Source organism: Gadus morhua, chromosome 17 (assembly GCF_902167405.1).
Source record: "Gadus morhua chromosome 17, gadMor3.0, whole genome shotgun sequence".
In the NCBI taxonomy this organism is placed as follows: Eukaryota; Metazoa; Chordata; class Actinopteri; order Gadiformes; family Gadidae; genus Gadus; species Gadus morhua.
In genome coordinates, this window is record NC_044064.1 from 13,162,231 (window position 1) to 13,180,486 (window position 18,256).

General features: G+C 43.6%; 1 protein-coding gene across 1 annotated transcript; it reads right to left on the bottom strand.

Annotated features, from left to right (window-relative positions):
* Nucleotides 1-92: 92 nt before the first annotated feature.
* LOC115529952 (E3 ubiquitin-protein ligase TRIM21-like) lies at nucleotides 93-12,739 on the bottom strand. The gene is made up of 7 exons (XM_030339098.1): nucleotides 12,610-12,739; nucleotides 4,894-5,503; nucleotides 3,783-3,878; nucleotides 2,895-3,128; nucleotides 2,637-2,784; nucleotides 2,525-2,551; nucleotides 93-1,377 (listed from the first exon to the last, which is right to left on the bottom strand). Exons 1-7 carry the CDS (start codon nucleotides 12,657-12,659, stop codon nucleotides 848-850), a joined length of 1,695 nt encoding a protein of 564 aa, XP_030194958.1. The 5' UTR covers nucleotides 12,660-12,739; the 3' UTR covers nucleotides 93-847.
* Nucleotides 12,740-18,256: the final 5,517 nt, after the last annotated feature.

An 18,256-nucleotide genomic window follows, 5' to 3' on the forward strand; every position in this document is an offset into this window, starting at 1 on the left:
GTTTCTTGCTTGATTCGATTGTTATATGTTTAAAAGCTAACATATAAAGCTCATTTAATGTGGCTGATGTGATAGAAGCTCAACAAACGATGCACAATCAATGATATTTATTTTATTAAGGAAATCCCAAAAAACAGATTTAATATAAACTTACAGAATGAAGTATACAAAGTCACATTTGATGCACGTTAGACATAGAAAACTGCATTAGCTGAATAAGTGCATCAGGAATGTATATTGAACAAAGTTATACAATCCCTATCCCAACAATAAGACATTAAGTAATTATGAAGCTATTAAGAACCTAGACCTTGCTTGACCACAAGGGTTGATGTAGAATAACATTTCCAATATGATTAAATGCCTTTACCCACCACTTCTTATGACCCGGAACCCAAAAGATATAATAAGCACCGCATTCCCATCACCATTACAAAGGTGGTGGTTATTTCTCTATGGATATTTTTCATCGTTACACTGTTCCATGATTTTTCATCGTCACACGGTTCCAGGTTTCGGTCTTCAAACATAATAATGAATCTCATCTATATATATTTTGCATTGAATCTGAATATTTGCATTGAATATGAACGTCCAGCCACCATAATAATCCCCAACTGCTACCCATTGGTAGCAGTTGGGGAGTATTATGGTGGCTGGACGTGGACGTGGACGTGGACGATCTCAACCTATTCTCAAACTTTAAATGGGTTTTAAAGTTATTATGGTGGCTGGACGTTCATAGTGGGTGGAAACACAGTTTGAAACCCACCCATGTGTATTTTCTATGTTTACATATACAGTATATTTGGTATACACTAGCATAGTAATCATTCCAGAGCTGGTCCTACACCGCAGTGATGACCAGAGGCCGGCCTTCGTCCAACTCATTATGGGGACTGAAATAGGGGCAGAGCTCGCCACTGAATACGCACGCCGTGAACGAGAATATGTGCAAGGAGGACGTCAGGTCGTAGAAGGACACAAGGCCTTCCTCGTAATCCAGGAAGACGCCTACCATCTTGGGCTTGGCTTTGAGGGCCAGCTTTTTGGGCAGGGCTGTCATTGCCGCGTAGCCGTCACCATCGTAATGCGCTATCACCCAGTAGTTGGTGTCGGGCTTGAAAACAAGCTTGCCTTTCCGTTGAGAGGTCACCGTCGTTACGCCTAGATCCCAACCCAACTTGTCGCCGACCTCAACCTGCCAGTAGGCCTTGCCGGATGTCAGTCGGTTCCGGCCGAGGACGCATGAGTACAAGTCAAACCTCTGAGCACCCCTGGGTACTACCTGAATCCCGCCGCCATCTTGTACCTCCTTTTCGTCACCGGATACGATTAAGCGTGGGTGAGCGGTGCTGGGGTCTAGCTTCACGTCCACTGCAAAATAAAATATTTTTGGGGGGTTTAATTCTTCCGCAATTAATTTTAGAAGAAAAACCTCATTGTTGCAACAACAATGTACGTGCACAATTAAAACTGCATCAAGGATATCACAAAAAGTCCCAGGACTATTTCCTTGGTGCTCCTTTTCGTAGTTATTAGTAATGAATTAGTTGGTAAAGTTGAAATATCCATTATACGGAAATTTAGGTGAGGTTTTTTTTGTTAATATAGGTTTTGAATAGGTCTATACTCTGACCGCCATCACTGATTTGACAGCTGAGAATGTTTCTTCAGTTAGGCCGTGTTCACATCTAGCATTATTTGTAATAGGAAAAAGTTGAGCCGACCGTTTTTACAACCAAAAAAAAAGCTGGCTGCGTTTTTTGTCCTAAAAGCGCAGAGAGCGTTTTTTTTCTATCGCCTAGCAGCGAACCCATTCTAGACCCGACGTTACTCGCCTACTACGTATCCAGGCTAGAGCCCATTAGGCATGTAGATCTCGACATATTCTGTGATTAAAACTATTAATTGCTCAGCCGGCCCTTTCCCGAGTGATTTGTCCGACATTGTTTCTTGTTTTGAGAGTTGAGATTTTCCTTCGTGACGAAGTGTCAATGTTCCGCTTGTGATTGGTCAGTTGCCCAAAAGACGCCTGACGTCGGCCGCTCTCTTCCTCTCTTCCTATTAAAGCTCCGTATGGCAGAAGAAAACGCTGGAAGAGGCGTTTAAAAAAACGGCTGTGACTTTTTCCAGAAACACTCTGCTCCATAGGAATATAATGTAAAACAAGCACTGGCAGATTTGAAAAAACGCTATATGTTAACACGGCCTAACAAGGGTCATTCAGGTCTTTCTCGCAGAAAAAGATATTCTAGTTCCCGTTCCCACTTCACCCAGTAGGAGAGAGGGATCCGCGACTCAACACGCAAAAAGACAGAATAAAATAAAGATGATAAGAACGATGCCAAGAAAAAAGAGGACAGGAGTCATGACGTGGTGATGAGGGAGGGGAATGTTAACTGCAAAAATGGACAGGAAGTTAGCCAAAACGACATCAATGCTAACATGCTTTTAATTCTTGAATTGAAAAATAACCCAATTTACTAAATTGGAGTAGAATAATACAGAAAGGTCAAATTACCTGCAAACCTCACGATCCTCTGCAGTTCTATGTGGGGAAATCAGAAGAATTAAATTAACTTAAATTAAGTTATTTATCTTCTTATAGGCTAATCTTCCAACCACTTTCTTACCGATTGGAGTCAATAACTCCAGTTTGTCGAGAATTTCATCCATTAGGTTTTTTATGATACTTCGGAAGGTGCCGAAGGAGGTGGACGCATCGAGTGCTATCTCTGTTAGGTTGTTTTCCTCATCTAGGTCCTGGGTGGATGGAAAATTCTAAAGGAGTAGAAAAAAACAAGTGAAATAATTCAGTCATTTACTTTACTGTAACGGAGACAATGGCTGACACCGAATGATCTATATTTATACAAAATTGCCTCTGTCACCTGTAGGAAGTAAATAGGATCCTCTGTGTCAGAAATGCACCTCAGGTCCGAGATGTTCTTCCGGAGTTCCTCTATCTTGTTGTTGAGCTGCTCCTTCAATTCCTCGGCCCGCCTCGCCACCGCCTGACTCCTCTCGTCCATGGGCAGGAGAACGTGTCTTTTGGCGATCTCCACGTATGAAATGAGGGATGACAGAATGCCGTTGATATTCGTCCTCTCTCTACGTAAGTGATCCTGAAAGAAACACAAAGGAAGGACCGTGATTATTATTTGGATGATTTATTTTGTTCATTATTCATGCCAGTAGCATTTGCAACTTACTAGAACCACAACAACATACTTCAGATCAGAACATGTCATACTTTGTTGTTTGCCTGTTTTAATCGGATGAAAGCGATTTATACATGACTGTCAACAACTGAAGCCTCTGTATTGTGGCGACTCCTACCCCCCGGGGAGTCTGGGTAATGCGGTATTCATAATGCTGTTTGGCGAAAAGGGGTTTTATTGTCTTTAGATAACTTGTTTATGTTATTAGGTTAAGTGGGGTAAACGGGTTTGGGGTTCTTTATTGTTTGTGTGTTAATTGTGATGTGTAGTGTGATCGGGACCATTAGTGAGAGTGTTGTGTGTGTTGGTCAGTTGTGCCGTGTTTTCTGTTGTGTGTTTGAATAAAGGCAGCTCTCGGGGTCGTGCGGTGTATTGAGGCACGAGAGTTGAGCCGCCATTTAAACCTGGGCTCCCGTCTCGTCCTTCCCGCGCTGCTCGCCACAGTATTATTGTTTTTTTTTTCACTTTTCAAAAGGAAGCAACACTATCTCAGGTCTTCCTCAACAATTGTAAATTCAATCCCAAGATCTCCCCTTAAAAATACATAACTTTCCTCACCTGGGAAACCCTGATCGAGGAACGGATTTCCTGCAGCTTGTTTTGCCGTCTCGTAATCCCCCCCTGAAACGTAACCCCGAGGTAGTTCAGCTGGCCCTTCAGGGAGAAAGAAGAACATCTCAATTTTGACTCCCATATGAAGCCGGAGTATAACATCACTTTTCACTCAATACTGAGGCCCCGTCCACACGAAGCCGAAACAGGCGAAACCGTTACGGTTTCGATCTATCCGGTTTCGCAGTGTCTCCGTAAAGACGAAGCCAAGCGAAACCGGGTAGATCTGTAGAAACGCTGTAGTACACATTCCAGGCCCATAAGGGGCGCTGCTTCTGCTACAGAAATCCGTGTAGTTGTGAGTTCTGAGACTCCGCGGGCTTAACAGTCATTGGCTAGAGGGTCGAGGGGTGGGGCGATGACGGCATGGTTTACGGTTTCAGTCGGTTTCAGGCGTCCACACAAATCCAAAACGAGACCGGGTAGATTTGAAACCACCTCCGAGGGTGGTTTCAGAAGTTTGCGGTTTCGGTCAGCGGATTCGCCGGCTTCGTGTGGACGGAAGGCCGAACCGTACAAGACCTTTGCGGTTTCGCTATGAAATCGGCTTCGTGTGGACGGGGCCTGATAGTGGTCATCAACAGCTTTCAAGGTCAATGTTGTACCGAATCAATTTGCATTGTGTATTATTTAAAGTGGGATTTCTGTTTCGTTCTCTTTGGGCGACACCTTTGGCGATATGCGGTAACTCTCCCGAGGGTTACAATTAGCGTAGCCACTGACCAGCTCATAACATTCATAACACTGCAAACCTGTGGGCCATGGGCTCCATCTCTGTGTTGCCTGATTTGGTGGAAGAAAGTCACTGATCAGACACTCTCAAACCATCTTAGATTGCGGGTAAGTCAAGCGGCTGGGGTGTTTGACTCCAAGCAGAAAGATACTGGCTTTGATCCCCAATTCCCATTGTCCGCCTGTCAGCAACTAAGAGCCAGATATCCTAACCCCTATCTACTCCTCAATGGCATATCTCTGAAAGTCATTAGATAAAAGCGACTCATGACTGCAAAATGACAACAATAAAACTCAAACATGTGAGATCTTCCAAAACCCTCACCCTTTTCTCCTCCCACTCCTTCTCCACGGAAACAACCTTCCACCCCTCCTCCACACAGAGGACGCAGATGCAGCGGTCGCTGTTGCGGCAGTAGAGCTCCAGGGGCCGCCCGTGCTCCGGGCAGGCCCTGTCGTCCAGGTTCTCCACAGGCGCCACCATCCTGTGGCCCCTCAGGCGGTTCCTACTGTCGTGGTCCTCGAGGTGGGCCCGGCAGTACGACACCAGACACACCAGGCACGACTTCAGGGCCTTGCGGGCCCCGGGCCCAATACAGACGTCGCAGACCACCTCTCGGGGCCTCCCGGCGGACCCCTCGGCCATTTGGTCCCTGGCCTCCAGCCGGGCCTGGTGCAGGTCCTGCAGGAGTCCCTCCAGCACGACGTTGACCTCGGGGATGTGGCTGAGGTGCTGCCTGCAGGTCGGGCAGCTGTTGTCGCTGGCGTTGCGGTTCAGGCAGGCGTTGCAGAAGGAGTGGCCGCAGCAGGTGGTGACGGGATCCAAGAACAGGTCATTGCAGATGGGGCAGCTCAGGTGCCTCTCTACGGCCAGGCTCAGGCCCGAGGGCTGCGCGGAACGGGCCGGGTCCGGGATGGGACGCAGAGACATGAGGCTATGCCGAGAATATATGCATGGTTACTACTATGAATGACGATATTAGATGTGATAACACCACAACACGGTGCTTTAGCAAACAATTGTCATAGTTCTAATGTAATGAACATACCGAATATAATGCTCGTAGTGATAGGCTCATAGCAATGGTTATAGTGATGCAGCCAAAGTAAACCGATTCAGATTCAGGTTTCGTAACAAACAAGGAATTTGACTTTGGTTAACCCTTTGCTCTCAAAGTAGCCGACAACACTCCACACTTAACTTATTGTTAAAGAACACAAAACCGAAAGAACAGTACGAAATATAAATACACTGTTAAGTTTAAGTGACAGTATAACAATACAATATAATATACTAATTTGCAAAAAATATTATACAATAACAATATAATACGAAGAAACAATATAAGGGAGGAAATGGTGCAATATCAGTGCAGTCAATATACGGTCAGAGAATTAAGATTTCAATATAACTATACTAATACATAAGTTTGAAGAAGGAGGGGGGCGTGTTATCCCCATGGTTACGACCAACGCCAACGTACCGACGTTATATGCCTACTGTCAGTGTTGGGATAGTTCACTTTCTACGTGAACTAGTTCAAAGTTCAGTTCACAAATTTTTAAATGAACTAGTTCAGTTCAACGTTCATAATTCAAAGATTTGTTGAATTAACATATTGAAAAAAAGTTCATAGTTCTTTTTTTCAATATGTTGCTGTGTGAGCTATTATTTTTTTCCGGTATTTTGAACATCGAGCCCACTTCGTGATTTGTCTAGGATGAAATAGAGTGGTTGAATCAAGCATCGTAGCGAAATTGTATTGTACATTTAGCGCATTTTGTAAATCCCATTGATTTCTGTTGGAAGACTCATTGCTCGTTGGCCGGAAGCGGAAAGGGAACTAGTTTGGTTGTAGTTCAAATTTGGTTGCAGTCTTTTAGCTCGGTTCTAGCCCTACTGTTGAGCCGGAGAACCGAGCGAAAAGACTACAACCAAACGTAAACAGCCCCCATTTCCGTTTCCGGCCAACAAGCAATGATTCTAGGAGGTATTCTAGTCCACTGAGCTATGAGCCAGAGAGCTAACGTTATGGATTGTACATATTTATAATTCGAAATTCGTCTCAGCCTTTATACCAGACACTCTAGGGTCTATAGCATATAACCGTGTTGTCTGATTACAGTTTGATTCATTTTTCACAATTTAACAGATCTCGTTTTGAAGAATAATCACCGCGCCATTCGTTTCAATGGGAATCGGGACGGTCTATACTTTCAACATAAAGTGTATTTATATTGTTTAATTCGTCCCAGCCTTTACACCACAGACACTATAGGGTCTATAGCATATAACCGCATTTTCTGATTGCAGTTTAATGTAACAGTAAGCTGACAACACTGCAACTGCAAATTAAACACACGGAGATAACCATGGCAACCGGTCAAACAAATGTTCTCATTCTGCGCGCGCATCCGCCTTTTTGATAAACAAATAACCCCCCAATTGAACGAAGTTAAACCGAGTGTGCGTGCCGTTCACAGACACCAGAATGAACGAGTTCACACTCACAGTAACGTTCATCAGGCAGTAATACAGTACGTTCAGTTCACGTTCGCCGAAAATATGAACGAGTTCATGAACTATCGTTCAATGAACGCGTTCAGGCACAACACTGCCTACTGTTTTACTAAACTTACTGGGCTGGGTTGCACCAACTGGGCGTTAGCCTGGTCTTAACTACGCCTGGTTGTAGCTTGGCGTTCTAAGTCCAACCTAACCGTTACACCGGTTGCACCAAATGGGCTTAGCGTTCTTTTCACTCTGACCAGGCGTAAATCCTACGCAGTTGCGCAAAAAGTGGGTATGCACTATATGCGGCGCCAAAGCGATGGAAGTAAAAAAAATTGAGTCTGCATTTTCTGTTTTTAACGGCGTTTGTGTACATGATATGATGATCAATAACAGAGGAACGTCACTGATGGCCCTGCTCCACACACGGCGCTCGAGTGGGCGCCCCCTCGACCACGCCCTGGAGGCGAGCGCCAGAGTGTCTTCATTTGAACAGTATTGTCATCTGATGACACGTACCTCAATATGGAGAGGCAGAGAAGAAAGCCCTCAGGGTCACAACATTGAAAAAGAAAGATTGGGAAGGAGAAAGGGTGCGCAGGGATGAAAGAAAGCTTTCCAAAGTGGTTGAAAGTCGTTTTTATGTCAGTGTATCAAGAGGAGGCTTGTAAATATTCAGGTTAGCTAAATCTACTAGTAAAACAACAGGTTACTGTTGTCTTGCAACTGTGTACTGATCAGAATGGAGCCTACAATATAACGGATCATAACAAGAAAAATAAAATAACTTGTTTGTGGTTATATTTTGTTTTACTTCAACCTCTATGCAGGTCTTTGTTTTATGTCAATAGACCCAGTAAAAACGGTTTGGTGAAGCCAGAGTTGCTGACACTCGCCTTGTGGTGGGTTATAATAACTGGCAGTGTATTTCAAAGATACTGAAGCACCATGAAACAAGTGGTTACCACATAAATGCTTATCTGATGTGGAAAGAATTGGCATCCCGCTTATGCGTAGGTAAAACTATTGATAGCGAATTGCAGAGAGCCTGTTGACTCGAGTGGTCGACTGCATACTCTTCCTTGCAGAAAGAAACCTGCCACTGAGGGGGAAAAAATGCACAGTTAGGAAATCCTAGAAGTGGACATTTTCTGGGTATCTCTTATAGCACGGTATGATGTTACTCTGGCAGAGCATCTTAGAAAGGCTGCCTCTAAAAAAAAACACCGGATATCTATCCTGCTGCACTCAAAATGAATTTTTTGATTCAATATCAGAGTGTGTTTGAGGTCAAATTGTGCCCAGATAAAAGAGGGGGGGGGGGGGCTGCTGTGTCTGCATACCCCCCAGAAAGTAGGCAGTTGCGCCCCTGATCCTATACGCCTGATCAGGGGCAGGCGTAGGGTTGAAATTCCAGGCCGTTCTATAGCAATTGCATCCAATCCGATGCAGCGCTACCACCATCCTTGTAACTGCTCATTGCGCTTCGCTTCTATGCAAACGGGGCATTCAAGCACCGGCGAAATGATCAGTGTTCACAGATCGGCCGCGGTTATCCGGAGGGTGTCACTGCCTTCATTTGGAGATAAGGATGCACCAAAACGGGTCTGCACAGAAATAGCTGCGTGCACCGTTCTGCACAACATCTGCATATCCAAGAGAATCCCTCTCCCCAGACACCATAAGCCACCGGCAGTCTCCGAGGAAGGCGTGCGTCCAGCCAGAGCAATTGAAGCGATCGCTGGCTGATTAGTCCGTTCTCAATTTATTAATCAGTTGTGAATAGGGTGACCCCTGATGTCTCGCTTTGTGCGGGACAGTCACGCATTACCATTACTTTTTAAACGTCCCGCAAATTGAGACGTTGTCCCGCATTGTTATTGACAGTCAGACTCGATTATTTATTTATTTTTGAAATGCGACTTTTATAATCTGGCATTTATCAAATAGCTGTGTGCGGAGACAGCAGTGAGGGCTGTCATCAGGAGGCGGGGCGTGCTGTTGGATCATGTCAATCAAACTGGGATGCATACGCCGGTTAAGGGCATGCCCACCAACAAGAAACAGTGCAAATCAGGTCAGAACGGCATGCAGCACGAGACTGAGGAAAGCACGACTCGTACGACTAAGAAGAGGAAATGCAGCGAACAATAAAGAATGGGAAACTATCTATCCCCGGGTGAAACCAGTGCAAGGCGAGTCTGGTAACAAAGAATGCGGGACTCACAAAAAAAGTTATTATTTGATTTAGTGCATATTGCCTAATTGTACAGCTGTGCCTTTAGTTGGTATTGTCCAGTAAAAGCAGATAATTATCAAATGCATTTCTTGTTAATCTATGTGATTCGGAGCTGTGTGAGTTTTGTTTTGTTCAGATAATCAGCCTATGTAGCCTACTCCATGTAACCTAATCCAGTGCATGTTCTACTCGAATAGGCCTATGTGGTTCAGTATATTGGTCGACCAGAGCTGAGTTGTGCTGGGGTTAGGTTGTTTGCTCCCTGTTGTTGGAGAAAAGGCACATTAAAGTTCAATGCTTGAAATAACAATGGTAGCCTTGACTGTCTGTTCTGTTTGATTGTCAGTTGTTAACTTGAGGCGCTGTGAAATAGCATGAAAGCTCCATGCCTTGCCTACTATGTTTTCTCACGTGAGAGAACTTGGGAAAGTTCCATTTAAATAAGATATATTTGCTAAGTTTGTATTTGCAGGCTTGTATGTGATACTGAATCAACCAGATGGCAAAGTAATGATATAAGCAAAGGGGCAGAATAGAAATGTTTATATTTTAGCTCCTTGTGGTTTGATGATGTTCAATCCATTGCCTCTGTCAAAAATAACAATTCCCGTCTAAATGCCTGCTCGTTGTAAACTATACGGAACCCGTAAAGGGTTCCGTATAAAAAAAAAAAAAAAAAAGTAAACGTTTCTCGTGAGCACGAGAAAGTATCTCGTGAGCACGAGAAAGTATCTGTGCGCACGAGAAAGTATAGGCCTATGTGCGCACGAGAAAGTATCCGGTGCGCACGAGAAAGGATCTGTGCGCACGAGAAAGTATCTCGTGAGCACGAGAAAGTATCTCGTGGACACGAGAAAGTATCGCACGCACACTGGCAGTGTGCGTGCGTGCGTGTGTGTGTGTGCGTGTGTGTGTGTGTGTGTGTGTGTGTGTGTGTGTGTGTGTGTGTGTGTGTGTGTGTGTGTGTGTGTGTGTGTGTGTGTGTGTGTGTGTGTGTGATTGTGATTTTGTTTTAATAAAGATTGTTCAGCATTATGCAGTCTAGTGATTTGGGGTTATGTCTGTGAAGTGTCCCTTCACACCAAAGCTGAGACCAAAATTACGCCCATGGAATAAAGTACCCAGCCTGTCAAGAATCGGTGGCCGCTTCATTCCGACCATATTCCGACCTATAAGGCACACTAACCATCTCGTAGTTGGAGGCAAAAGAGTATACGCGCTCCAATAGTGCGAGATAAAAATATAGCACATTCATTTTAATGATTTTAGCTTGTGTGTGCCCGTGCCCGCGATAAATCACACACAAGCTAAAATCACTCAAATGAATGTGCTTTATTTTTATCTCAAATTATTCGATCACGTCCTCTACTCTCTTGCGCTCCGCCTCCAACTACGAGATGGTTAGTTCAACTTTTCCTGCTGTCGGCTCCCAGACCGAGGAGCACAGGTGATACGTTCCCTCCAGGGCCGATGCTCTCTCGGGGGCAACACCCTTCAAAAACGACCGACAGTGAGTCTGCTTATAGGTCGGGATATGATGCAATGAAGAGGCCACCCACACACAACCGGATTCGTTCATTACTTCACTAAACTGACACGCAGGCTATCGCTCGCACTCCTCGCTCGTCAACATACTCGCTGACGACACACGCACACACACACACACACACACACACACACACACACACACACACACACACACACACACACACACACACACACACACACACACACACACACACACACACACACACACACAGAGACAGACATACACCCACACTGCCACTGATATGCGCACGATATTTCGCCGTGCTCATGAGATAGCCTACTTTCTCGTGCGCAGGAGATACTTTCTCGTTTATGGGTTCCGTAGTAGGCCTTCACCAGACAACACAATACATATTTTAATTAGGCCTACATTCGTTTGCAGTGTTTTATTGTTATGCATTAACACAATTGATGGACAATGAATAGAATAATGAATTATTTATTTCGGTGTCCAACAGCATGTCAAGTAAAATAGTAAATAGCTGTCGGCACGAGATATCCGCAACGCGGTGATATAGGTGACCTTGGGTGTCTTGAAAGGCGCCTCTAAATTAAATGTATTATTATTATTATTATTATAGGCATACAATGGAACATTCACAAGGCTAAGATCGGTTAAGACCAATTGGTGCAACCGGCCTGTTAAGTAAACAGTAGGCCTATAACAATACCATATAATATAGGCCTACAAATTTGCAAAAAAATAATATACAATAACAATGTAAGAGGAATAAACAATATAAGGGAAGAAATGGTGCATTAACAGTGAAGTCAATATACGGTCAGAGATTTAAGGTTTCAATATAAATATAATTACAAAAACTTTTTTTTTCTTAAGAATGCTTTGTGAATCCGGCCCCAGGTTCTTAACACGCCTATTTGCATTGGCCTTTCATACAATATAATTGAACGACTGCAATTACCCACTCTATTATGCATACAATAGAGCTTATTAGTTACTAACACGCACAAAGTTGAGGTGACGGTGAACCCATTGTTTCAGCTTTGGAATACTAAATACATATTGCGCTTTGCCTTGACTTTCAGGAAGGAGTGGGGCGTGGTATCCCCATGGTTACGACCAACGCCGACGCGACGACCTTATAATAAGCAATGTTGTAGACCTATATGAAATCCGCCCCACATTGTATCTTTATACTATCGGTGACCGGGAAGCCTCAACCTCACTCGGACGCGGACGTGTTATTATACTAGGTAAAGGCTACTTGTATCATGGCCTACTAAGTTAATAAGTATTATTATAGGTTACACCTGGGTTCGCAGCATAGAGACACTTTACCATAGTGTATGGGGAGAACGGCAAAACGTCTTTTTACCCATTTCTTTTTTAATTCGGGTCTTCTTCCAGTAACAGTCAAAAAAGATCCATATAGCTTGCTATGATGACGATATGAGACATTACGACGTTAACAAATAAAACTGGCTCTTTGAATCAGTTTGACAGCGGAGTGCACACCAGGTCGTCTTTACCTTTTCATCTCAATTGCAGTTATTCAGACCTCGACCAATTGTCACGGATTTTTATAAGAACAACTTCAATTTAGCAGACCTGTCGATATAAATTGTGTTTATTCTCTAATGGTAGCCTAACGCTGATGATTTGCATTTCTAAAGTTTAAACTTTACAGAATGAAAGATGTAGCCTAATTTGGCCACAACCGCAGTGCAATGCAGTAGGCCCTATATAAGTAACAATATGACTTAATATAGCGAACGATTACCTTTCATTCGCCCTTGGGTTATCCCCGTGAAGATCTCCCATGGTGTCCATTGTCTCTCTCCCTTTTCATTGGCAGTGCACTACAGGTACACAGGGACTCTTCCCTTTATAGGCCACAGTAAACGCCTTTGGTTTCATTTCTGTGCAAATGCTCTTCCCAGACATAACTTTTGTCTCCTCCTCATCAGGTGCGTCAGGCCCGATGGAACGATGGGAGGTCGATGGCCTCACGCATCATTTGTTTATTGTTTGCCTAACAAATGAAAGCGTGTAGAGTAGCGTGTAGAGCGTGCAGAGCAGGTTAGACCTAACCTGCCTTTATCATATCAATAGGTTTAGAAAGCTATTACCTATTATCACACCAGATAATAGATAATAGACACAAGCTATTATCACACCAGATCCCTTATCTTCTTTATATATGCCCCCAAGACCATTCTAACCCTTCGTCAGACTTAAAATTAAAGGTAGGCCTACCAACACGAAACTACACGCTACCATTGCTGTGCCCATTGGCCGCCACCTTGTGGTTAACGATAAAGGCCTACTAAGTATTTTAAGGATTCAATGGTTTTATCCACGTTTTCAGTTTTGTTCAAGTCATACGCAAGCTATAAAAAAAATCGTTTATTGTTCTTATTGGGGTAGGCCTACTTTACATATTAATACTTTAAATAGCCTACCATATGCTTGATAGGCCTTCTGACATATCAAGTAGTCCAATAGTCCAAAAATTATTTCATACATCAATTATTTACACAACAATAAATAAAATATACAAAAACACATTTGTGGTTTATGATGGTTGCTGTCACAATCACGTTGTAACACTGTTTTCCCTTCTTGGGGCAGTCTGGTTAGGTGAATTACCTACTGATTAATAGCATGTAATCAGTGATGAATAGAACAAACATAAATGTGTAGAAAACAAAATAGAAATAATTCAACAGATACATCATCAACATTTTACGACATAAAACATAGTTTTGAACTAGGGTTGATCACAACTATATCAGCTAAACAAATTAGCTCCCTCCTCATCTTTGTCATATCCTGGCTGCTGCCAGGATCGCTGGCGGCAGCCAGTGATCCTCCAGTACTCTCCGATGCAGGCCAGGCAGAATGCGTGGTGGCAGGGGAGGCTGACGGGCCGGGTGAGTCCCCTCAGACAGATGCAGCAGTCAGGGACCCCCGACATACCTGGGGAGAGTCACATCAAAGTCAGAGAGAGAGGGGCTGTTAAAGAGCACGGTGGAGAGAGAGAGAGAGAGAGAGAGAGAGAGAGAGAGAGAGAGAGAGAGAGAGAGAGAGAGAGAGAGAGAGAGAGAGCAAAAGAGAAAGAGAGCAAGAGGGAAAGAACGAGGAAGGAAGAAAGAGAGAGGCAGAGGTGCAACTTAGGGAAAGACAATAATTGCAAAGTGTTTCCTCCCTACGAGTCAACACTATAGCAGGTCCTTAACCACAGCCACTTTCATGGTCACCGTCATGGTTACCGCCATGGCAGACATGGCGACCATGTGTGTATTGTACTGCATGCATCAGACACAGAAACACAAAGAGAGAGAGAGAGAGAGAGAGAGAGAGAGAGAGAGAGAGAGAGAGAGAGAGAGAGAGAGAGAGAGAGAGAGAGAGAGAGAGAGAGAGAGAGAGAGAGAGAGAGAGAGAGAGACAGAGAGAGAGAGAGAGAAAGAGAGAGAGAGAGAGAGAGAGAGAGAGAGAGAGAGAGATGGAAGGGGAGAGGATGGGAGAGGGCGAGAGAGGGAAGGGAAAAAGAGATGGAAGGAGAGAGAGCACGCAGGACAAATGTAAGGAGAGAGAGACATGGATAGGAGGGAGAGAAATAGGAGAGAGAGAGAGAGAGAGAGACAGAGAGAGAGAGAGAGAGAGAGAGAGAGAGAGAGAGAGAGAGAGAGAGAGAGAGAGAGAGAGAGAGAGAGATGGAGAGAGAGAGGCTTTGATGGGGAAAGAGCGAGAAGGCAAGGGAGAGCAACACAGTAGTCTTGGACCTTGATTTGGATTCTCAGGATTGTCATTAAGCCATTATTGTCAAAACTATGACATTGCCAGGACTCCTGAGATTTCTGGATACCATAGGCTGCCGTACCCTCTGGACACCCACTTCACCTCGTCGTGGTGACATGGGTAGATCATTTATCACCGGTAAAACTTTAAACCTGTTTGACACCTCACAATTAGGTTGTTGTCTATTTAAAAACTTTTCATCAGTAAATGGTTCATGACAGCAAACAGGTATTCTTGATGACACAGACGAACAGACACACACGCACACACAGAATCTTAAAGTCCCCGAGGCACATACTTCAGCTCTTAATATGACAATAGAATACTACCACATCCGTGTACTACGGTCTACTGGAATGATGTACATACCTACTGGGACTACCAGCTCAACCTGTTGGACTCCTGTCAACTGTGCCAAAACCAAAACTAAATGGTGCACTTGGCTGTTCAAAGGTGTTGGACGCGCATGCCTTCATTAGGAAAGATCAAATGTAATTGCTGCTATATATACCTGTTAATTACCACATCGTCACACCCGTGTTCCCAGGTATCTGATTCACCTGGCATAGTTTGGAACATATTATGCAAGGTGTCTTGTGGGTGTATTATACAGCCCATCATATCCGTCCTTTTTTGTTTTGTTTCCACTCAATAGATATAGTTACAACATGTGGATTTTTATACAATCTCTACAAGTTACACTTCATTCCCACACCAACCTGCATCAGCAGAAAACAACGATTGGAACCAAGGTCCCGATGAATAAAAATAAGCAAACATTAAATGTGTGTGTGGGTCTATGGTTGTGTATTTGTGTGTATTTGTGTATTTGTACAACACATTCAGATTCAGATTCATACAATACATCTGGTGACATCTAATAATGTCTTGTGTTATGTATTGGCGGGAAAATGTACTCTCTCACTTTTACCAAGGCCACCCCAGGTTCCCCACCTGCATGTCGTCTGACTAATTAGGTGGTAATGAGGTCACCTGTTGCGGCTCGGGAACAGTTTGACCTCTGCCTGCTGGTGCTCGCGTGTAAAACCATCTAATGTCTCCAAGTTAATGTCATCTTGATATTCTTTTAGTAATTTAAGCAGAAATTGGTTGGCACGGTTATGTGTGACTAATTAAAAATATGCTCCTCTGTTCTCCAGCTTATGGAGCAACTACTGTTCATATTCCATTGTTCGGTTCTTGGATTATTTTATATCTGTTCACGAGTAGAAGTTGGGGCACCAGTAGATATTTCTTAAAGTCTAAGCTTGTTTGATTATCACCCTACAGAAATCACAAAGGAAAATAATAGTACTAATTGTAGTATTTGCTATATCCGGGCCTGCGTGCGGGCCTGTGTGCGGGCCTGGACAAATGCTTGTTTGCGGACTTACTGCTGACGCAGGCTTGTTCCCGGCCCAACACACGACAGGATGACAGATTTCCAGTTCGGAATTGGATGGCCAGATTCCCACTTTTCCCGTCCTTACCTGTTCCCAGAGCTTAAACGGGGGCACGTCAGGTCGTGTCCATTTTATTTAGCTCTCTAATGCGGTTCATACATGATGCTACCCCCCCTCCCCCGAAATGAATCTATTTGATAAGACTTGGGTAAAGATTAACTCATTGGCTGAGCTCTAAGGTATAGAGGTGTTTGATGTGAGCGAGTCCCCAAATGTAGGATCAAGGCTGTTCTGCATTGTACTCAAGTGTGCTCCTGAAGCTTTATTGGTTGGTTTCTCCGCTCACAGGCCGACAGTGTGTGGATGGAAATGGACGACCAGGACGACATGCCCACAGCTGATGAACTGGAACAGTGGGTCGAAGATGTGCTGTCCGGTAAAATAGACCCAGATATGGATGATGATGATGATGATGATGATGATGATGACGACGATAATGATGACGATGATGACGATGATGACGATGACGATGATGACGATGATGACGATGATGTCTAAATGTTCACCATCTCAAATTTCTAAATTGCCAATCCTCTCGTTTGTGTGGCCTCACAACAAGACAAACAATAGTGACTTTGGATAGCACACTGTTTTTGTCGTGTATATAGCCGGATATTTTAAGGGACACTGGAAAATCGGTAACTTCTGCCGCTAAAGTGTCGGGTTAAAATGTACCCACACGTTTATGCCCTTTGTTCGTTTTCTACATCAATCCAACTGGCCTATGATTACAAGCTAAGTTCAGTCGAAGAACCCACATCAACTATATAGTCCAATTCGGTTAACCAAAACATCTTTCACGACCAGTTGGAGTGAGAAGATACAAAGTACAGTAATATTTTTTAAACCTAGCTGGACATGGTCTTAAATAAAGTAGGAGACCACTCGAACAATTGCAGAATACATTGCTGTTTGTTTTCAGAACAACATTTTACTTGGATAAAAAAATATTTAAAAATCGACCGATGTCGTTTCTTGCATGATTCGAGTGTTGTTTAACCCTCATAAGGTGTTCGGGTCTGTGGGACCCGTTTTCAGTTTTTAGCTTTATAAAAGTGATACAAATAATTATTTTTTTGAACTAAGATTCATTGGCTTTGGCTCATTTTCTGTGAGGAACATGAATCAGAAAAGAAATTCAAGGACCCCCCCCTGTATACCCCCCCATCACATTTATATTACACACAGGGTGTTCGGGTCCAGTGGACCCGGAGCTAGTTTAAGTGTGGAAATCATAGGTTCTGTGCACCCTCATTTTCCCTTTCTCCTCTGTGTGTGTGTGTGTGTGTGTGTGTGTGTGTGTGTGTGTGTGTGTGTGTGTGTGTGTGTGTGTGTGTGTGTGTGTGTGTGTGTGTGTGTGTGTGTGTGTGTGTGTGTGTGTGTGTGTGGAGAGTAAAGCAGGTGAATGGGCCCTTGGTGTGAGCACCCACAGTGTGCACCCACTGTTCCCGCACAAGGTTGCAACATTGGAGCACCCAACACTATCTACACCCATATTCCCACACATTTCACCCTCTGTCTTGCGGGAACCAAGCTTGGGGATCTGACACTATAAAAAATCTCTGTCAGCGTGGTTCCATACCACAACTGATCAAGATGGCAAAGCGATTCTCTGTTCAGACTGCCTTACAGTTGATATTTGAAGAGACAGAGGGTTTTGATGGTGATGCAGAGGAAACAGTTTCAGAAAGTGAGGATAACATTTCTGAAAATTCAGAGTCTGACACTGAGTTTGAAGAGGAGGATCAGCATCAGCCAGCTCCGAAACGTAAAAGACAAATACACAATATACATAATACATAATAATATAAAACACAATATACATGCAACCAGTGCAAAAAATACATATGCAATACACACACAGTGAGACTCTGCCCCTCATGTGTGGTATAGACTGATATACGTATAATGGCTGTGTTCAAAGGATTTAATGTGTTGTTCAGACAGATGTTATTGAGTATGTTTCAATTTCTAATGATGTTGATCATTTCCCAGTTATGCCTGTTTTATGATGCATTTCCTTATTTTATTACATGCTAATACGAAAATAAATAAAAACGAGGGGCACCTCTATTCATAAATGTGATTTAACAAAGGTAAAGGGAACACATTTAACATATGTGTTGTTTATATTACTTGCAATTGGGTTGAAGTAACCATTTG

Excerpts from the sequence above, each read along its gene's own strand:
- LOC115529952 (XM_030339098.1), bottom strand. The coding sequence starts at position 12,659 with ATGGACACCATGGGAGATCTTCACGGGGATAACCCAAGGGCGAATGAA. Across the intron at positions 2,785-2,894 it reads ATCCTATTTACTTCCTACAG|AATTTTCCATCCACCCAGGA; the intron begins GTGACAGAGGCA and ends CTACTCCTTTAG. Across the intron at positions 2,552-2,636 it reads GGAGTTATTGACTCCAATCG|AACTGCAGAGGATCGTGAGG; the intron begins GTAAGAAAGTGG and ends TTCCCCACATAG.